Source organism: Spermophilus citellus (assembly GCF_964194105.1).
Source record: "Spermophilus citellus genome assembly, chromosome: 15".
In the NCBI taxonomy this organism is placed as follows: domain Eukaryota; kingdom Metazoa; phylum Chordata; class Mammalia; order Rodentia; family Sciuridae; genus Spermophilus; species Spermophilus citellus.
Window position 1 is genome coordinate 2,180,452 of NC_138195.1, and position 17,617 is coordinate 2,198,068.

At 41.5% G+C, this 17,617-nt stretch overlaps 1 protein-coding gene across 1 annotated transcript in view; it reads left to right on the forward strand.

Moving 5' to 3' along the window:
- Positions 1-7,944: 7,944 nt before the first annotated feature.
- Positions 7,945-17,617, forward strand: part of LOC308634062 (tumor necrosis factor ligand superfamily member 13B-like) — a gene marked incomplete at its 3' end in the record, with an annotated part of 42,246 nt that continues 32,573 nt past the window's right edge. The window contains exons 1-3 of the mRNA XM_081267640.1: positions 7,945-8,379; positions 8,456-8,543; positions 15,132-15,188. Of these exons, the coding sequence (XP_081123766.1) occupies positions 8,059-8,379; positions 8,456-8,543; positions 15,132-15,188 (466 nt within the window). The 5' untranslated portion in view covers positions 7,945-8,058. The remainder of the gene's footprint in view (positions 8,380-8,455; positions 8,544-15,131; positions 15,189-17,617) is intronic.

Here is a 17,617-nt window from a genome sequence, read left to right on the forward strand (position 1 = left end):
CACACCCAACACAGCACCTCAGTGGCCCTACGTAGCTAAGGATTATCAAGCTCTGATCATAGTTAACGATCATCATTATATTTCATAGCCTGGGCTATTCTGATATTCGTGATTTCTCCACGGGTGTCTAATCTCTTTGGATAATATTTTGTTTTTATGGTGGCTTTGTTTTCAATGCTATCGTGCTTTTACAACGAGTGTTCTTTGCTGTAACGCATGTGTCTTGTCTTTTGGTGAATTGTTTGGTATCATTGCTGAGTTTTTATCGTAGTGATTTCTATTGAGACTGTAAACACTGAGTGTGACATTATCAGTCATCTCTTGCTAGTAGCACACCATCCTAATTGAGTGGCTTGTCACAGTCTTGAAGATTGTTTGTGATGCTGTGGGTTTCAGGTGGGTCTCTGGCAGCCAGGCAGGCTGGAGGGTCCCAGTAAGCTCACTCACATGTTTGCTGTAGTGCTGGGTGTCGAGTCACATGCCTGGTGGCTTGTCTCCTGTTCTCATCGCCCAAGAGGCCAGACCAACTTGCCTCCTGGTGGTCATGGGGAAGGAGTCCAGGAGTATTTAAGAAAGTCAGGTCCTGCCTGCTAAATTCTTCTGGTCAAAGCCATTTGCAAGGTTAGTTCAGAATCATGAGGCAAGGAGACCAAGTGACCTTTTTATGGCAAGAGCTACAAAATCACATTGCAAATAAGCAGCTACCAGAAGGGCTGTTCTAGTCTTGGCAAGTGACCCTTTCTGGGAGCCCATAGGCTTTTTGTTTTTTTTTTAAAAAAGATATTGTGGATTGAACCCAGAGTTGTTTAACCACTGAACCACACCCTCCTCAGCCCTTTTAATATTTTATTTTGAGACAGGGTCTCGCTAAGTTGCTGAGGCTGGCTTTGAACTTTTGATCCTCCTGATCACAACTTGCCTCAGCCTGAGCAACAGGTGTAACCACCTTGGGATTACAGGTGTGCACCACGTTGCCTGCTAGAAGTTCAACTTTTTATAATGTTGATTAAATTGCTACCTTCCTTGCATATTTTGAAAAAATATCTGATAGCCATAAGTTGTTATCTTGATTTTGAAGATCTTTGCATCAGATAATGGAATGTGAAATAATATAGCATCAATAATGACGAGGATAAAGCCACAGAAAAACAACTGGAAATACACAGGAAAGACATGAGTCGTAGGACACTTTCTCTCAGTCTGTGATAGATCCTATAAATACTACCACCAAAAAATGGTATTTCAGACTATAATAAGAAAATTAACAAGGATGTACCTTCTTTTAAAATACCTGTTGTAGTCATAATAGTGTCAGTATCGTTAATCCCTAGGAAATGCTAAGTCTTACAAGTAGAAGTACGTAGTAAAATACCTAAATGCAATACCACAATACAGAAATTGGTAAGAAAAAAAATTGTAAAGAGTTCCTGGACATTAAAACAAATTAGTATCTCTTAAATGACTTTTAACTTGAAGTGTGACTCCAAACCAAATTTTCAGATTTTCTACAAAAGTTAACAATAAAAAGCAATACATATCAGATACCAATGAATTTCACTAAGCAACCTTCCTGGGAAATTTCACAGTCTATGTGTTTATGTCAAGAAGTAAGAAAGGAAGAGAATGAGAAAAACTTAAACTAAGGAAGTCAAAGAGCAATCTAGAGAGAAGTAGTGAGAGACAACCATGAAGATAAAACCATCTCTGAGACTCAACAGCAATGACAAAACTGATTAAGTTTTAGCTATTTTTTAAAGAAATAAAGAGAAGTCACATGTGGAGTTTTTAAAAATACAATTACTAAAGATACAAAAGAAATTTAAAACCAGATAAGAAACAGTAGTTTTGCACAAATTTATCAAATAAAATTTGAAATTGTTTGAAATAATCCTGCACAATAGAATTTGAGCTTCATGGAACAGGAGATTTCTATCTGTCTTCCACTTTGTGTGTGTGTGTCCCAGTATCCAGAACCCTCCTCTGGTAACTTCTTTTCCTATTTTTCTTTTGAGTTTTGTTTTTGTTTTTTGAGTTTAGGAGATATTCTAGTGTATTTCAAATTACCCTTATTTTTTACTGCATGACTTTATTCATAATGCCTTCTTTGAGCATGTAAAATAGGTCTAGAAGTGTACCATTTTGTTTCATTTCTGTCCTGTATGTTGTGTAATTATTATGTTTTACAAACATTTTTCTTTTTGTATTTCTTTTATCTTCAAGCTTAATTTACTTTCACATTTTTAGCTTTTTAGGACTTCATGAACTATGTGCTCAGTACATCATTTTTCTATTATCCTTTTCTAAAATATTCAATTTCAACTGCCATTTTTCCTCATAAGAAAGCTGTAGATGCACTTCACAAATTTTGATATGCTTTATTTGCTGCGTATCTGACAACTCTTGCTCCATTGGGGTTTCACCTAGCCCTGCCTGTGCTCCACCCTGGGCCTGCGAGAGCACTTTCAAACTGCACCTGCAGGGCTTTTCCCTACAAGATTTGATGGCGTTGCCTCTCTAATCTATGCCACCTCCTTTTACATTTCCTGTATTTTGCGTGTCAAGTGTAAAACATTCTGCTATTTGAGGTTTTAATTTCACTCATTCCTTCATGTTTCAAGTTATTAAACCATTTAATTGGACAATTATTTAGCTCCTAAAATTGTCCTGCACCTGCAACTTAAAGTTCTGAGAAAGTGGGTTGGCTTTGTCACATGTTGCTTGTTCTAAGCTCTCCTCCTAGGAGGCTGGGTCTCACAAACCTCTGCTCAGTGGTGCAGTCCAGGCTTGGGTGTAGGAATTCAAGTCCTCAACATGGGAGTCAGCCTTCAGCCAGCAGGGAAACTTCTGGACTCCTGATGGTGGCTTTTGTTTCCTGGGAGCCCCTCCCAAGGTCTCTTAGCCCTGGAGGGACATGGAGGACTAGCCCCAAGCATTTCGTTCTCCAGTCTTGGAGGCTCCAGGAAGTGGCACATTCTGTGAGGCTGATGGTGGTCCACAGATTGTGAATTTTTGATAGAATGAGCAGCAAAGTCTCTGATCTCAGAAATAGTCTTGTAAATTTTTATAGTGGAGAAAAAACCTCATCATTTTTCTCCGCCTAGAACCAATGACAGCCAAAGGCCTCCCTGACATCCAGCTGCCCTCGGCTCAGAAGAGAGCCAACTTGACACTGGAGGAGAAGAACAAAGCATTCCTGCACATTCCTGTTGTGTTTCCTCAAACCGCGGGTCCTCCCTGGTTTCTCGTTAGTTTGAGACTATCTTGTTCTTCCATGGAGCCCCACAGTTCTGGTTTGGTATCCCCCCTCCCGAAAGGGGCAAGTAGGTACATTCTGGTTCTACGCAGAAAAGACAGATTGATCAAAGAGCTCTTCACATAATAGCAGTTTAAAAGACATTGTTTTCTTATGTTTCCTAACATTATGAAATAATTCAATAACTTTATGGTAGAACTGGAAATAAGACTTTTCTTAAAAAAATAGTTTTTTCTAGCTATGGATCCTGACCTTTATCTCCATATTGCACTTTAAAAAACGTGGACATCTGGAAAAATTCTGAAAGAACATACAAAATTATGTTATGCAAAGTTCTTTGGTATTAGAAATACAATTCTTGAACTAGCAGAATTAGTTGGGATATCTTTGGATGCATTACTGTCTAATCTTGTGTCATGTTGGCTGAAGCAACAAGGAAAAAAATGGGACCCTATGTGGGACACAAAAAGTAGATGGATTCAGCAGCAGCAGAGGAGATGCTTCCAGGATCCTGCCCTCCTGGCCTCAGCCTGGTCATCACAGCTGCTGCAGAATGGCCTCTGCAGGGCTAGGAAGTGACATGCAGACGTGCATGTCCAGTGGACTGAGTATCTCTTTCTCGTGCTTCTTCATAAAACATGAGGGGTATAGCAACAAATATAGCAACAAATGTGCTCATCCTTTGGGCTTGGCAATCGGTGGTGATGTGGATGGAGTGGATGAGGATTCCCCTTTATAGGATCGTGTCGACATCTTGCAGAGATGTACATCTGAGCAAAGTCAGTCTCTGGATTTGGGCTCAGGACACGTCTGATAAGATAATACAACACTGGAAATGTGGCAATTTCTGCCCTCAGAGTCCATGACTCCTCATCCCTCCTTTCATGTCTAACATTTAATAAGCAAAATTTCAAATAAAATATCTATTTTATTAATTTTTAAAAGCAGAGGACATCACATAAGTTTCATAAATGATCTTTCCTGCATGGGTAGAACTAATTTATCATTTCTCCCAAAGTTTTTGAAATGATCATATGTGTACTTGCCTATGTGTGTCAATATGCAGTGTGTCTGTGTGTGGAAAAAAGAAAAATTCATTCCTGAATGTTCTCACATCAACTGACATTCATTATTAGCAAAAACACTCTTGTCTTTATGGTCAAGAATGACAGATTAAATTATACTCTAATTGAAAATAGTGTTGAAATAAACAAATTTCTTTATAACACACTGATTCATGGGCATTAAATCCCAAAGCAATTGCACAACAAAGAGAAGGTGGGCTTAACCCAGAGACCTGAAAGATCCAACTCTTGGGTTCAAGTTCTTAGAAAAGTAGATTATTTTCCCCAAAGTGACAAAAATTCAGCCCCAATTAGTGTATGCATGCTCCTTTTTATAGAAAAACTCTCAGGAAATGGGTATGAGCATCCCAGCCACATCACCCTTTTGTAAAAGAAATGTCTGGAGTCACCTCCATAAATAACCCACACACCACTTCATGGTTAAAGTCAACTTTAGCTAAAACTATAAGAGTCACTGACTGCAAGTTTTTCTACCAAAAACAAAATGATTTTTTGTTCTGAATTATATAAATATTTGTATGAGATTATTTTCTGTGCCTCAGCCCTTTCAGCCAGCAGCTGAGCTGTATATTCAGGCCATCCTCACATCTGGAAGAGCTGTGGTCGCCACGCTTGCTGTGACCACCATGCTGGTCCTCATGAGATGCCTTCTCCTCAAAGAAAGCGGAAAAGACGACGTCTGCTGAACTTCATAATTCTAAATAGTTTTCTTAACCAGAAACTTATAATTCAGCTTTTTGAATATTTTTGAAGCAGCCAATGTAAAAATAGCAAGTTGGCAAAGACTGTGTATTTTGTCCTGTGGTTCTGCCCCTTGGTTAAACTGATGACTCATTTTTTTCAACCCTACCTGCCCATACTGAGTGCAGGGGACAATTTGGACAATCCCAGGCCATGGTACCTCAATCATGGTGTTCGTTACATGGAATATATCACCCACATTACACAGGGAAAGTGTCTGGATGCTGACAGTGGACACTCGACCAAGTTCCGTGGCTCGGGTATGGAGGCTTTCCTCCCTGGATAGACTGTGCTGTGTTGTTTAATGAATACAAATGTGTTCTTTGTTTAACAGAGTTTCGGTTAAATTATCAAACCCTTTCCTCTACAGGAAACAGGTCTTTGATTTATGGAGAAATAACTTCCTTTTGTTCATAAGAAGTCATAGCATTTAGATGCCATTTAGATTTCTATCTGTCTTTGGCGAAAATCTAGTTGTGTGACCCCTAAGAAGGGCATGCAGACAGCAACGCCTGCTTGCCCATCTGGGTCACAGGGGCTGCTGGCCACCTTCCCTGGAAGGAGTAGTAGCCCCTCTGTGCACAGTGTCACCCTCAGCATCAAACAACCAGCAGATGCTTGTTTCAGAATGGCCTGAACATAGGCTGACCAGGGACTCTGTCTTGCGGAGGTCAGCATGAAGGTCACTGCCCTGTAGAGCAGCGAAGGCAGAGGCCATTCTCTAAAGCAGCTGGGTCATTCCACTTAACAGCTTTGACCCAAGCACATGGAGAGGGGGCTCATCAGAAGTAACATCAAATCACAGGGGAATGAGGTCTCCAGGGTGTCCTCATGAAAGTAAGGATCATTGGTTCCTGCTTTGCCTGGAACACGGATTTCTGTATGTATTTAGGGAATATTACCACACACCGAATGAGTTCTGTCTGTTCACTGCCAGCCTGGAGGGCTTTGGACCTCCCCAACTAACCCCATTTGTCATTGCAAGTTTGTCCAGGATGACTCACCCTGATCCACCTGCAGCAAGGACCCTGACAGAAGAACTGTGTAGTGTGATGTTTGACACCACAGACCCTGCATGCGAACCTATGGAACAAGGCTCCCACCTGAGAAAGCAGAGGCAGAGAGCAGCTTGCTTGGGGGAAGGGAAGTTGGTGCTGGTCTAGGATGAGCCGTCAAGATCAGATAGGACTGGAAGGGCTGAGGCATGCCCTGCAGCACGCTAAGTCCACCACACCAGACCAAGTGACTCTGGCTTGATTCAGGCCACTTTGTGTCTGCCTGTTGAGTGGGATTTATAGACTTGTCACTGTGGGTTTTATAGACAAGTTGTTTTTAAAAAAGCAGAGGAAAAAAAGGGATACCTTGATGACCTCAACTCATTGGAAAGACAATAGGAAATGGGAACTTATCAGAGGATACGTGGTGTCACCTGGTGAAAGTGAAGATGTACCTACTCCCAGCAGGTGCTTGCTGGATACATTCCTACAGATGTTACAGGGGCAATTGAACAAAGTACTTCTTGCACCACAATAATAGTGAGACTATTTCATTCATCCTTTGAATATAAACAAAGGATAGTGAATGGAAAAAACAATAGTTTTTAAAATGTAGTTTGTTAGCACCTTCCTGTAAGTCTTGTTCTGCACCTCAGGCACAGTTCCTGTTATCACCCCATTTCACAGAGGAGGAAATTAAATTGCACAGACCTTCCATGAATTGCTTAAGGAGGGCAAAGGGTGGAAGCAAGATTAGAATCCTGGAAGTTTGAGGTACTTACCTTTATGCTGTATCACTTCTGTAACCTTATTAAGGCTGTAAGGAGAGGGGGCTGTGAGACAAAGCTACCGCTCAGTACCCCCAGCACATGGAGTAGTGCCCACCCAGGCTTGCTAAGTCCTCCCTAACTTTGTTGCAAGATGAATCAACATTTGGATGCTGGGGCAAAGCAGTCAGGAACTGGTGCTAGTGCAGGAATCAGCCATCAAGACAGGGCAGGATCCAGATGAGTGAACATTCCCTGCAGTGCACCACCCTCACTTCCAGATGAAGTGATTGGGTTGATTCAGGACCTTGTATGTCGGTAGCTTTTGGACAGGCAGGGTCAAGTGGGAATGAGGAGGTTGGAGCTGGAGATAAAGCTAAGACTCCTCCAGGGAGCCTCACAGTGAGCAGGGACCCAGGCTTCAGAAGTCCCAGTGGCAAGGGGGAGGTGCAGTTGGCTCACTAGCAGCCCGCCTGGCAAGGAAACAGATGATGCATCTTTCCCTGAAAATGTACCCCGAATGTTTAAAGAAGTCCGGTTATCTAATCAATTATTTAGAAGCTGCGTCACATTCTTTTTATTGCATTGTTAAGATAACAAGAACAATCCCCAGTGGGCTTCCAAGCCTCCTTTAAGGATTTGCCATTTGTCTCCTCCTTGGGGACTGTTCATAAATCACCCTCTAGCTAAACACAACTCAGTGCTAAAGCACTTGGCTTATCCGACCTTCCAATTGTTGTCATGACACCAGCGGGAGCTTTCAATGTTCCCTTTCCCTTTCCCTAGAAGCCATGTGCTTCCAAGTAGACCCCATTCTCCCCTAAAGCTTAGGGGTGAATCTCCTTAAATTTGTCTTAAGCCTTCTCTTCCAGAGCACCAGCTTAAACCGTCTCCTCAGCGGGCGTAAGGGGCCTCACATCTCCTTGAGCATGAGTCCTTTGAGTTGGCATTAAAATTCTTACAAAAACTGAAAGTAAAATGAGGAAGACAGATTGAGCAATCCACAGAAGGGCAAACGCCAGTAAAGCCAAGGCCCAGGAGGGGCAAAGATGCACAAGGGGAGAAAGAAGAAAAGCAGGAGAGCGCTCCGGAGGGGGAGAGCCCGGGGCTGCCTCGCAGTCAATGCAGGACCTCGAGGCGCACAGATAACAGGAAATGATCAGTCCTCTGTGGTCACTCATTGTAAAGTCCCCAGCCTTCAAAGTGCAAGTCGGGGAATGGATGACTCCACGGAGTGGGAGCAGGCAAGCCTTTCTTCTTGCCTCAAGAAAGGGGGAGAAATGAAACTAGAGTGTGTTCCCATCCTCCCACAGAAGGAAAGCCCCTCGGTCCGATTCTCCAGAGATGCAAAGCTGCTGGCCGTGACCTTGCTGCTGGCCCTACTTTCCAGTGGCCTCACGCTTATCTCTTTCTACCGCGTGGCCACCCTGCAAGCGGAACTGGAAAGCCTCCGCGCAGAACTGCAGGGCCACCGCGCACCAACGCCCACTCCGACCCAGGCAGGAGCCGCGGCTCCCGCGGCCCCAGCGGGACTGAAAGTGAGTCCGGCGCCCGCACCGCAGCCCCCAGCCCCGCACAGCCACCGGGCCAATAACCTCCCTTCTCTGTTCACAGGGCATCTTTGCCGCAGCCGCTCTGGGGGAAAGCCACTCTAGCCCCGGCAGCAGGAACCAGCGTGCGCTCGAGGGGTCCCAGGAAACAGGTAGGTGGTGGGCGGGGCTGCGTGCACACAGGTGCGGAGAAAGCATCCTGCCTGCAGAGCTACAGGTGCGCATAGCCTCTCTAAACCTCCAAAGTACAGACTAGGAACTTTGCCATCTCAGCCAGAGGGCTGGGGGCAGAGCGCCAGCACCCGGGGCTGCCTAGGCGGCACAGCCTGCGGGTCCTCGCAGGGGTCTGTGCGGGTAGAAGCATCCCTCCCTGGGCGCTACTTCTCTGCACTGCGTGGCGAGCACGGGTGAGGCCAAGGGGAGGCAGGTTTGTCCTCCAGTGCGTGGTGCCCTCCATCCCTGCGGAAGCCGAGACAGAGCACCTCGTCACCGCAGAGGTAGACCCGCTACCTGCATCTCCCGGAGTCCCTGGTGTTGCATGCAGGAGCCCCAGGAAGGGGCTCACTGGGCACCCCGGGATGTGAGTGCTTTTTCCTGTTTCCTTTAAGGACGATTTTGTACCCGCACACACGCACGCACACGCGGATTTAAAGATTCTCCTTCACCCAGACTTCCCCAGCAGAGCCATGCGTGTGTGATCACGTCTCTTTCGTCACTTCTGCCACGCTAAGGTCCTCTGGTTCCCTTGAGCTTTTTACAGAGTTGAAGTAGACCGTCAAGGTCATCTATTCATCCAGTTTCTTCATTTCCAAGATGGTAGGAAGTGTTGGCATTGGGTTGATCCGCATGATGGTTTCACGGATCTGTGCACTGCTTCCCTGCTGTGTCGAGGGAACATATTTGAACACCTGGAAGGTGCCAGGCAGGTGTGGCCCTGGATAGGCTTTTCACCCGATTTCACGTCACCTTCAGAGCAGCTGTCTGGGGGCCACAGAGCACTGTCCCCCTGTGTGTGCACTTTACTTCAGGAGAGAAGCCTGTGACCCCGGAGAGGGGAACAGGTGTCCTGCGCACATGCCAAGTGCTGACTGGAAACAGTTTTTAACCACGTGCCATGTTTACTGAAAATTCTTCCTCATCTCAGATAATCCTTTTTGTATCTGATTAGCATATCTTTGGGCTATTTAACAATTGGCTTTAAACATTTTTTTTAAACTAGGAAACTCATTGTTTTAACATCTTATTTTTGTATTTTGTATTTATCATCTATGCTTTCTACATAAAATAAGAGCATGTAATGCTATGATAGATTTTTTTTTCACTTTGACAAGCATTTAAGCTATTTCTAGTCATTCTCACATCTGTATTTAGTTGTATAATTTTAATATGACCATTTTCTTTTTTGGCTATAATAGAACATGTAAAATATTGTGCATATCTTTCATTTCTGAGGAATTATATATTCAATATAAATTTTGCAACGTGAATTTCTGAGCTTAACAGACTGGACATGCTACTTATTGTCACAGCATCTCCAAAATGAGTTATAAGTGTATGCATACAAAAATGTACTGTACCAGTTTTCCACGTTATTGCTAGCATTTTGTCTTTAAATATTTGTTTTGGCTAATTTAGTAGTTGTAACATAGAATCTCAAATTTACTTTAATGTGTTGCTTATTTATAATAATAATGAATATCATTCTGTATATTTTGATTACTTCTAACTAGATGTTTTGCTAATTTTTAATTCTAATTTCCCACCACCCTAATATTTTATGATTTTGTATAAACTCTGAGGCATTATTGATCAAAATTGTGATGTAAATATTTTCACATAATTTTGCTGCTCTTTTAACATATGTATATAAGATTTTGCATCTGTGTTAATGAGGTCATCTGTTCCTTTTGATTTTCTCTAAAATCTAAGTAAGCTAAATGTGTATGTGTTCATAATCTCTTGTTTTGCTCTATTTACTAATACTTTGGACTCCTTCATAGTTTAGTGTTTTTTTTTTTTTTTGGTTTTTAACACATTAATCCTTCTGGCATTTATTTTGGTGAATTATCTCATGCTGGCATTTACTTCCTCCTCTCTCCTCTTTTCTCTTCCAGACTGCTACCTTATCCCAATGTAGTAGATGTTTATATTTAACTCCTTTGTGTTGGGAAAGTTACTGGAATGTGTTCAGTTCCTCATACAATTGAAACTGAGTCTTTTTTTAATCATTGATTTATTATTCTATTTATCTGCTATAAATAAGCCATGTTGAGTAATTTTGTATTATAATGGGCTTCAATATCTAGTAAGGTCAGGATTCTTCAGTCATTTTTAATCTTATCTGCTACCATTCCACTGCTTCTAAATTTATCATTCTAAAGAGGACATACTCATTTCTACATATTTAAGAATAATAGATTTAAAAATAGCTTCCTGAGTCACACTTTGCCAAGATTTATCATATTAGATTTTAAAATTTCCTTCCATTTGCATATTTTTATTTTTTTTCTGTTTTTTGGGCATCCCCAAATTATAGGTTGAAAAGTGTTGTGGTATTGGTTTTTTGTTTGGGGCTCCCCCACCCCCGAATAACTTGCAATTTGTAGCAAGTTTGGAGAATAAGAGAAGACTCTAACAAAGTGAACCAAAAAATGACCCCCATTTCTGCAGCCCAAATGCAGTCACCATCACTATTACCATGATTTACCTTAGACTTTTTCTAACATTCGTAGAGCCAAGGTGGAGGGTTTGAGGGCAAGACTCTCAGGGACAGGTGAAAGCTGCTGTCACTTGTCAGGGCACTTCACCTGCATTGTTCTACATAGTAAGCTTTTTCAGAGGAAGTACCAGTTCAGAATTAATGTCTCTGTTCCCAAGAGAAATGGCTGCAATACAAGGGCTTTTTGTTGTTTGTTCAGAAAGGTTTGGTTTGGGATTGAGAAGATGCACGCAGCTTAAATCTGTGCTTCTTTTTGATTATGTCTCCACTCCAGTTGTTCTGGTTTCTTTAAGACTAAGTGTGGGCTGTCCTTTGGCTTTCAGAGGGTTCACTTATCCTGGTTTATCAACTGTCCCCAGGTTTTTTCAGAACCACTGACATTTCTATTGAAGTTTATGAAACAGTGGGTGTGGATGTGATGGTTAGCCCACAGCCCATCCTCCTGGTCCTCCCAAGGACAATTGCTGCTTTTACTTAATTGGAAAGCTTAGCTTTTTGGCTTGAATTTTGTTTCTTAATTATTGTGTGTTCCATATTAAAGTTTTATTAAGCTTAATGTGCTTCAAAAGATCATTCTGATTATAGTATAACAAACAGAAATTCGGGGAAATCCAGGATTAAAAAAAAATGTCCAAGTAGCTCATCTTAGCCAATCACTGTTAAGCCCATAAATGTGTTTGGAGATATTCCCAATTAAAAAAAAAATTAAAGCAATTGGCTTCAGAAATGTTATATAATACAATTTCTGTACAAATGGAGTTTTGATAATCTGGGTTTTAAAAACTCACCTAAGGGCATTTTTTTATTTTAGGATCCTAAGGATAAGCATCTTCAGACTTCATCAAGAAAGTGAATTCTTTCAAATAAGTTGCTACTGAACAATAACCGTTGTTGCTCAGTAACGTTGCAAGTAACGTTTGCATTTCCTCCCTCGTTATTCAATAGAAAATTTAAGAACTATTGAAAATATGTGCATTTTAGATAATAAAATAATTTTGTCTATCATTTTTATAGGTTTCATCAATGTTTTACTGTTACAATTGAGATAACAAGAATAATACAAAGAAATAGAAATGAAAAGATTGCCCGTATTTCAAAATTTTACAATAATTATTTGGAAGATAGCCAAATTTATTTTTCCCCATATTTACCTTAGATCAGTTATTTTCAAGTTACAGAAAAGTTGCATGAACATTACAGAGTGGGCGTACCTGCATCCATTTCCCCTAGCATTACCACCTTCCATGAGCATGGCCCCATGGCACAAGGAAGGCACCAACATGGGACTCCACTACTAACCAAACTCAAGGCCTTCTTTTTTGGATTTTGGGATTCATCATGGATGGATTTCTTTTTTTAATGTTTCAGGGTGAATCAAGGATACTACTTTACGGTTAACATTTTTTAAGGTGAGAATTTCAAGTATAGTGCACATAATTAACACCTAATATTGTAACATAAGCATTTCTCTCAGATCAGCTTTCTTAATTGTGAGAAGTGAAGATATCAGTGTTATTTTTGAGTCTCCTTTCTTGAACTCCTAGTCCCACTCATTCACAAGGGAAGGTGAGCTACCTGGCAGGTCCTTGGTGTTTCTTGTTTACTGGTATTTCTGGCTGAACTGTGACTTGTGAGGCAGGTCTGAGGGTTTAAAGTATGAAATGCAGAAGTCCATAGCTAACTTGGCAAAATCAGGCCAGTTGGAGCCTCTTACCCAGCAAGGACGCGCTCTTCCTAGAACCGCTGGCTGCTCTCAGGCAATGTTTGACCGCAGTCTTTCCTAAGTGTAATTTTTCTCTTCCCCTCTTCAATAGTGAGACTTTTTTTTCTCTTCAGTGTTGCAAGAGTTGGCTTCTTTTCAATTTCCAAAGTAGTGTTTAAAAGAGCGACCTGATAACCAAACCTTTGAACCCTGTTCCTATTAAGCCTAAAGTTTGGGGAAAGGGAAGATCCAGGAAACAAGCCCATCAGTGCAGCCAAATGTGACATTGAGTCTCTCACAGATTCTTATATTTCAGTGAGGTGGAGACAGAGAAAAATAAACCATACATATAATTGTTGAGTAAATTGTAACACTAGAAAATGGCAAATACATTGAAAAAGTGAAAACGTTAAGACAGTGTTATAAAGTTCGATGCTTCTTTGTACTTTCAACTTCTTTTTAAATACCTATTCATGTCTGCAAAATAAAATATGAATTCATAGTGTTGAAAGATAAATGGTTCTTAATAATTTTACACAGAGGGACAATATTAGCTTTAATATTTAAATATTGCTGTTGTAATTCAGCTCCTACTTAAAAAACTGCTTTGGGGCAGCTGCATTTTTGTCACGAGTTTTGGGGGACATTGCAGTTCTGAAGAGTTAGAGACAGCATTTCCTCAAGACAGATTGCCACTGTTTGAGCAAATGTCCGGTGCAGGCCCTCCAGAGCATGTGGGGAAGGAGGGAGGGAGGAACCCAGGTTGTACAGCACTTCCACCTGCTGACCATGTGCCAGGCTCCCAGGTGTTTTCGCCTCTTACCCCTCAGAGCTGACTTGCTGAACACTGCTGTCTTCATTTTAGAGGAGAACACAGAAACCCAGAGCAGGTCATTCTTTCCTCTCAGCCAGCTACTACAGGTGGAGAATTAAAGCCTGCCTCACTCTGCTGCCCATTGTGATGCCTCTGAGGACTGTCATAGGGGAGTGTCAGCCACAGGAACCATAGTGTCCCTATGGCTCAGGTGTGGCTACCTTTGTTCCTCAAGATCAGTAAAAGAATCCACAGAGGAGATCAAAATTCTCTGCTGCAAAATGATTAGATTAGCAAATAAATAAGTCAGAGAAGTTCCACGTCTGTATAAGGAAGTTGTAATTTTGGATGTTCTATTTCCACCTTTAAATAAGGAGGGAAATTCCTAAACAGAGTTTTTAATGTTATCAACCTCAAGAGTTTCCTTTAACAGCCTCAGAGTAGTACACAAGTATTACCCCATTATGCAGAGTTTTAAATGTCAGAAATTTTCAGCTTGATACCAAGGCAGGCATCCCCATCACATCCACCTGGTAGAAAGCACACGGAGGAGCATGTGTTTATAAAATATGAAGGTTTTGCTGAAGAGTATTTCCTTCAATTAAAACCTGCAAGCTTAGGGTTAGGGTCCAGGTTTTTCATGCATACTTACTGCTTTTCTTTTATCTCAGAATACACCCCACAGAACCTGTTCTTCCTTGGCTTTACCCAAGGCCTTTCTCTTTCTTCATTTAAGGCAGTCGTATTTACTGCTCTGAATGTCATCTGAAATGGTCCACCTGTGATTTGGGATGTGAATTGACATTCCCCAGAAGCCACACTGACAACTCAGTGTCACAAAGTCCTTACATTTTATTTTTAAACAATGTTCCCTCTTTCTCTCTTCTGTCCAAAGGATTTTGCCAAAAATACTTGACTTTGGCTCCCAAGGTAAACAAACAGGACTTAAATTCTTGTCTGGTCACTTTATCTCTGAGGTCCTGAACAAGACATGTATACTTTCTAAACCTTAGTCTAAGATACCTAGTTTTTAGGGTTCTTGGGAGGATTCAAGGATGTAGAGTAGGCTAAGCCTTAGTGTATTTCCAGTAGCAGTGAGTCATTATTTAATGTTGGTTTTATGATTCAACAAATGATGTTTCAAACTGATCTGATAAGTTTAGCTGTTTTATTTATTTGGCTAACTTGAAAAACAAAATAACCAAGTATGTTTTCTATGTAGCTGTTATTTCAAAGCAACTTTGATTCCACTCCACAATGCCACACTTGCTGTGCCTCCACAGTATGAAGCGTTGCAAAAGTGTCATAAATTTCCAGCACAGATATTAAAGTAAATGGGTCAATTTCATAAAGTGACTTAAGACTTAGATCACACAAGTAATGCAAGAGGTGTGTTTGATTTAGCCTCCCCGGGAGACCGAGTCTGTGGCTTTGTATTTTTAGTCATCTTAGCTCCCTTGTCATTCCTACTCAAGTAATTAAAATGATGAACTTTTGCTTTTCAGTTACTCAAGACTGCTTGCAACTGATTGCAGACAGCGACACACCAACGATTCGTAAAGGTAAAGGGATAGCCCAGTAGTGTCTGCCTTGACTAAGTCCAGTACAATCACACTTGAAAGTTCCCAGCTTAGAGACTGTATTTCAACAGCATCTCAAGACAGCCACTTTGAAATTCTTATAGTCACACATAATATAATTCACTTACATTCAAAGTGAATGGGGAATTATATTTGCACTAGTAATTATCTAGTAAACAGAATGCCTTAGAAGCACTGATACTTAGATGGTGTAAATCATTAGACTATCCTACAACTAAACATTAAAATCAAAAGTAACTTTATTATTTGGAAATCACTTCCGTTTCTATAATGATGGAAGACCAAGCTCACAAATAATAATTTTACTATATGTGGTAGTGGAAATCCCAATAGATGAGAATGGAAATAGGATTAACATATTCTATGAAATATATTTTTGTGAAAACTCTCTAATGTCAAATACATGCTTAGTAGTTTACCATTTTCTCTTAGGTGTAGAGTGTTTTAAACTTTTTCACTTATTTGAAGTTTTTGTTTGCTTTAATTCTAGAGAAGTATTTTTGTAATAATGGCCAAAAACAAGGTCATGGAGAATGACCTTTTAGCATCATCTGCCAAAATGTGTGACCCAGAATACTAATCCAGAGAAGTGGCCCCTGACACAGGGTTTTACAGTAAGTTTGGAAACCTAGCATCCCGTATTTATTTCCCTTTGGGATTCACAAGGCACTTTAACAAATCCTTGAGTCCAAGGAGTCCTACTCTGAAAAGTAACTGTTTGACTTGTGGAATCCAGTTTGCTGCACACTCCTGTGACCTGGCTGCACTGATATGAACTATTTCCTGTTTCCCAAGAAAAGGACCAAAGGTACAATTTAAAAAAAAAAAAAAAGAAAAAGAAAAATTTACACATTTGGCTAAAAACCCAAAACACAAAACCCTCCCAAACACAAAGTAAAATAGTCACACTCCTGCAGAAACCACAGTATCTGTGCTCAGGTGTGATCCTGCCCTTTAGAGTGTGGTGACCTTGCTGGAGAGCTGATGGCTTCCCACCACTCCAGCATGCCAGGGCCACCCTGGAGAGCGCAGAACTTCCCCCCTCTGTGGGGGTCCTGGGGCTGGGTGTGCAGGGCCTTCCAGAGGCAGCGTTCATTTTGTGAAGAAATGCTGTGCCCAGTGACCTGTTCCCCCTGCACAGGCCCACAAGACTTTTTTTTCTTTTTTTTTTTATTGGTTGTTCACAACATTACAAAGCTCTTGACATATCATATTTCATACATTAGAATCAAGTGGGTTATGAACCCCCAATTTTACCCCAAATGCAGATTGCAGAATCACGTCGGTTACACATCCACAATTTTACATAATGCCCTATTAGTAATTGTTGTATTCTGCTACCTTTCCTATCCCCTACTATCCCCCCTCCCCTCCCCTCCCATCTTCTCTCTCTACCCCATCTACTGTAATTCATTTCTCTCCTTGTTTATTTTCCCATTCCCCTCACAACCTCTTATATGTAATTTCTTCTCGGACTATTCCCTGAAGACCTTAAAAGAGCATGCTACAGGGATACTGCCACATCGATGTTCATAGCAGCACAATCCACAATAGCTAGACTGTGGAACCAACCCAGATGCCCTTCAATAGATGAATGGATAAAAAAATGTGGCATCTATACACAATGGAGTACTATGCAGCAATAAAAAAGGACAAAATCATAGAATTTGCAGGGAAATGGATGGCACTAGAGCAGATTATGCTTAGTGAAGCTAGCCAATCCCTAAAAAACAAGTACCAAATGTCTTCTTTGATATAATGAGAGCAACTATGAACAGAGCAGGGAGGAAGAGCAGGAAGAAAAGATTAACATTAAACAGAGACATGAGATGGGAGGGAAAGGGAGAGAAAAGGGAAATTGCATGGAAATGAAGGGAGACCCACAAGAATTTCTGGAAGAGATAGTCTATTGTTAAGTTACTGCGTCACATAGCATCTGAAGTCTGCAGATGACCATGTTACCCAGGCCACAGGCAGGGGGGTTTCAAGGAGAAGGGCTGTTTTCATCTATTACTTTGAATCTCTTATAATTGCTATGTCTTTATCTTAGCATTGCATTGCTATGACAAAATAAGCCCCCCTCCCCACCCCCAAAGAAATAAAGAAAAAAGAAAAAACAACTTGAAAGCAGAAAGATTCTTTGTCCTGTGGTTTCAGAGGTTTCCGTCCCTGGTCAGCAGCTTTGTTGGCAGAAGGGTGTGGTGGAGGGGCTTAGGACAGCTGGGAGGCAGGGCTGGAGATAGGGATCAGGGACAAGGCATGCCCTTCCTGCATGCCCCCAGTGACCCACGTCCTCAGCTAGCCTCCAGTCTCCACTTAAATCATGAATCATCAGATGGATCGATCCATTGACAAGTTCAGAGCCCCGATGGTCCACTCTCTTCCCCAGA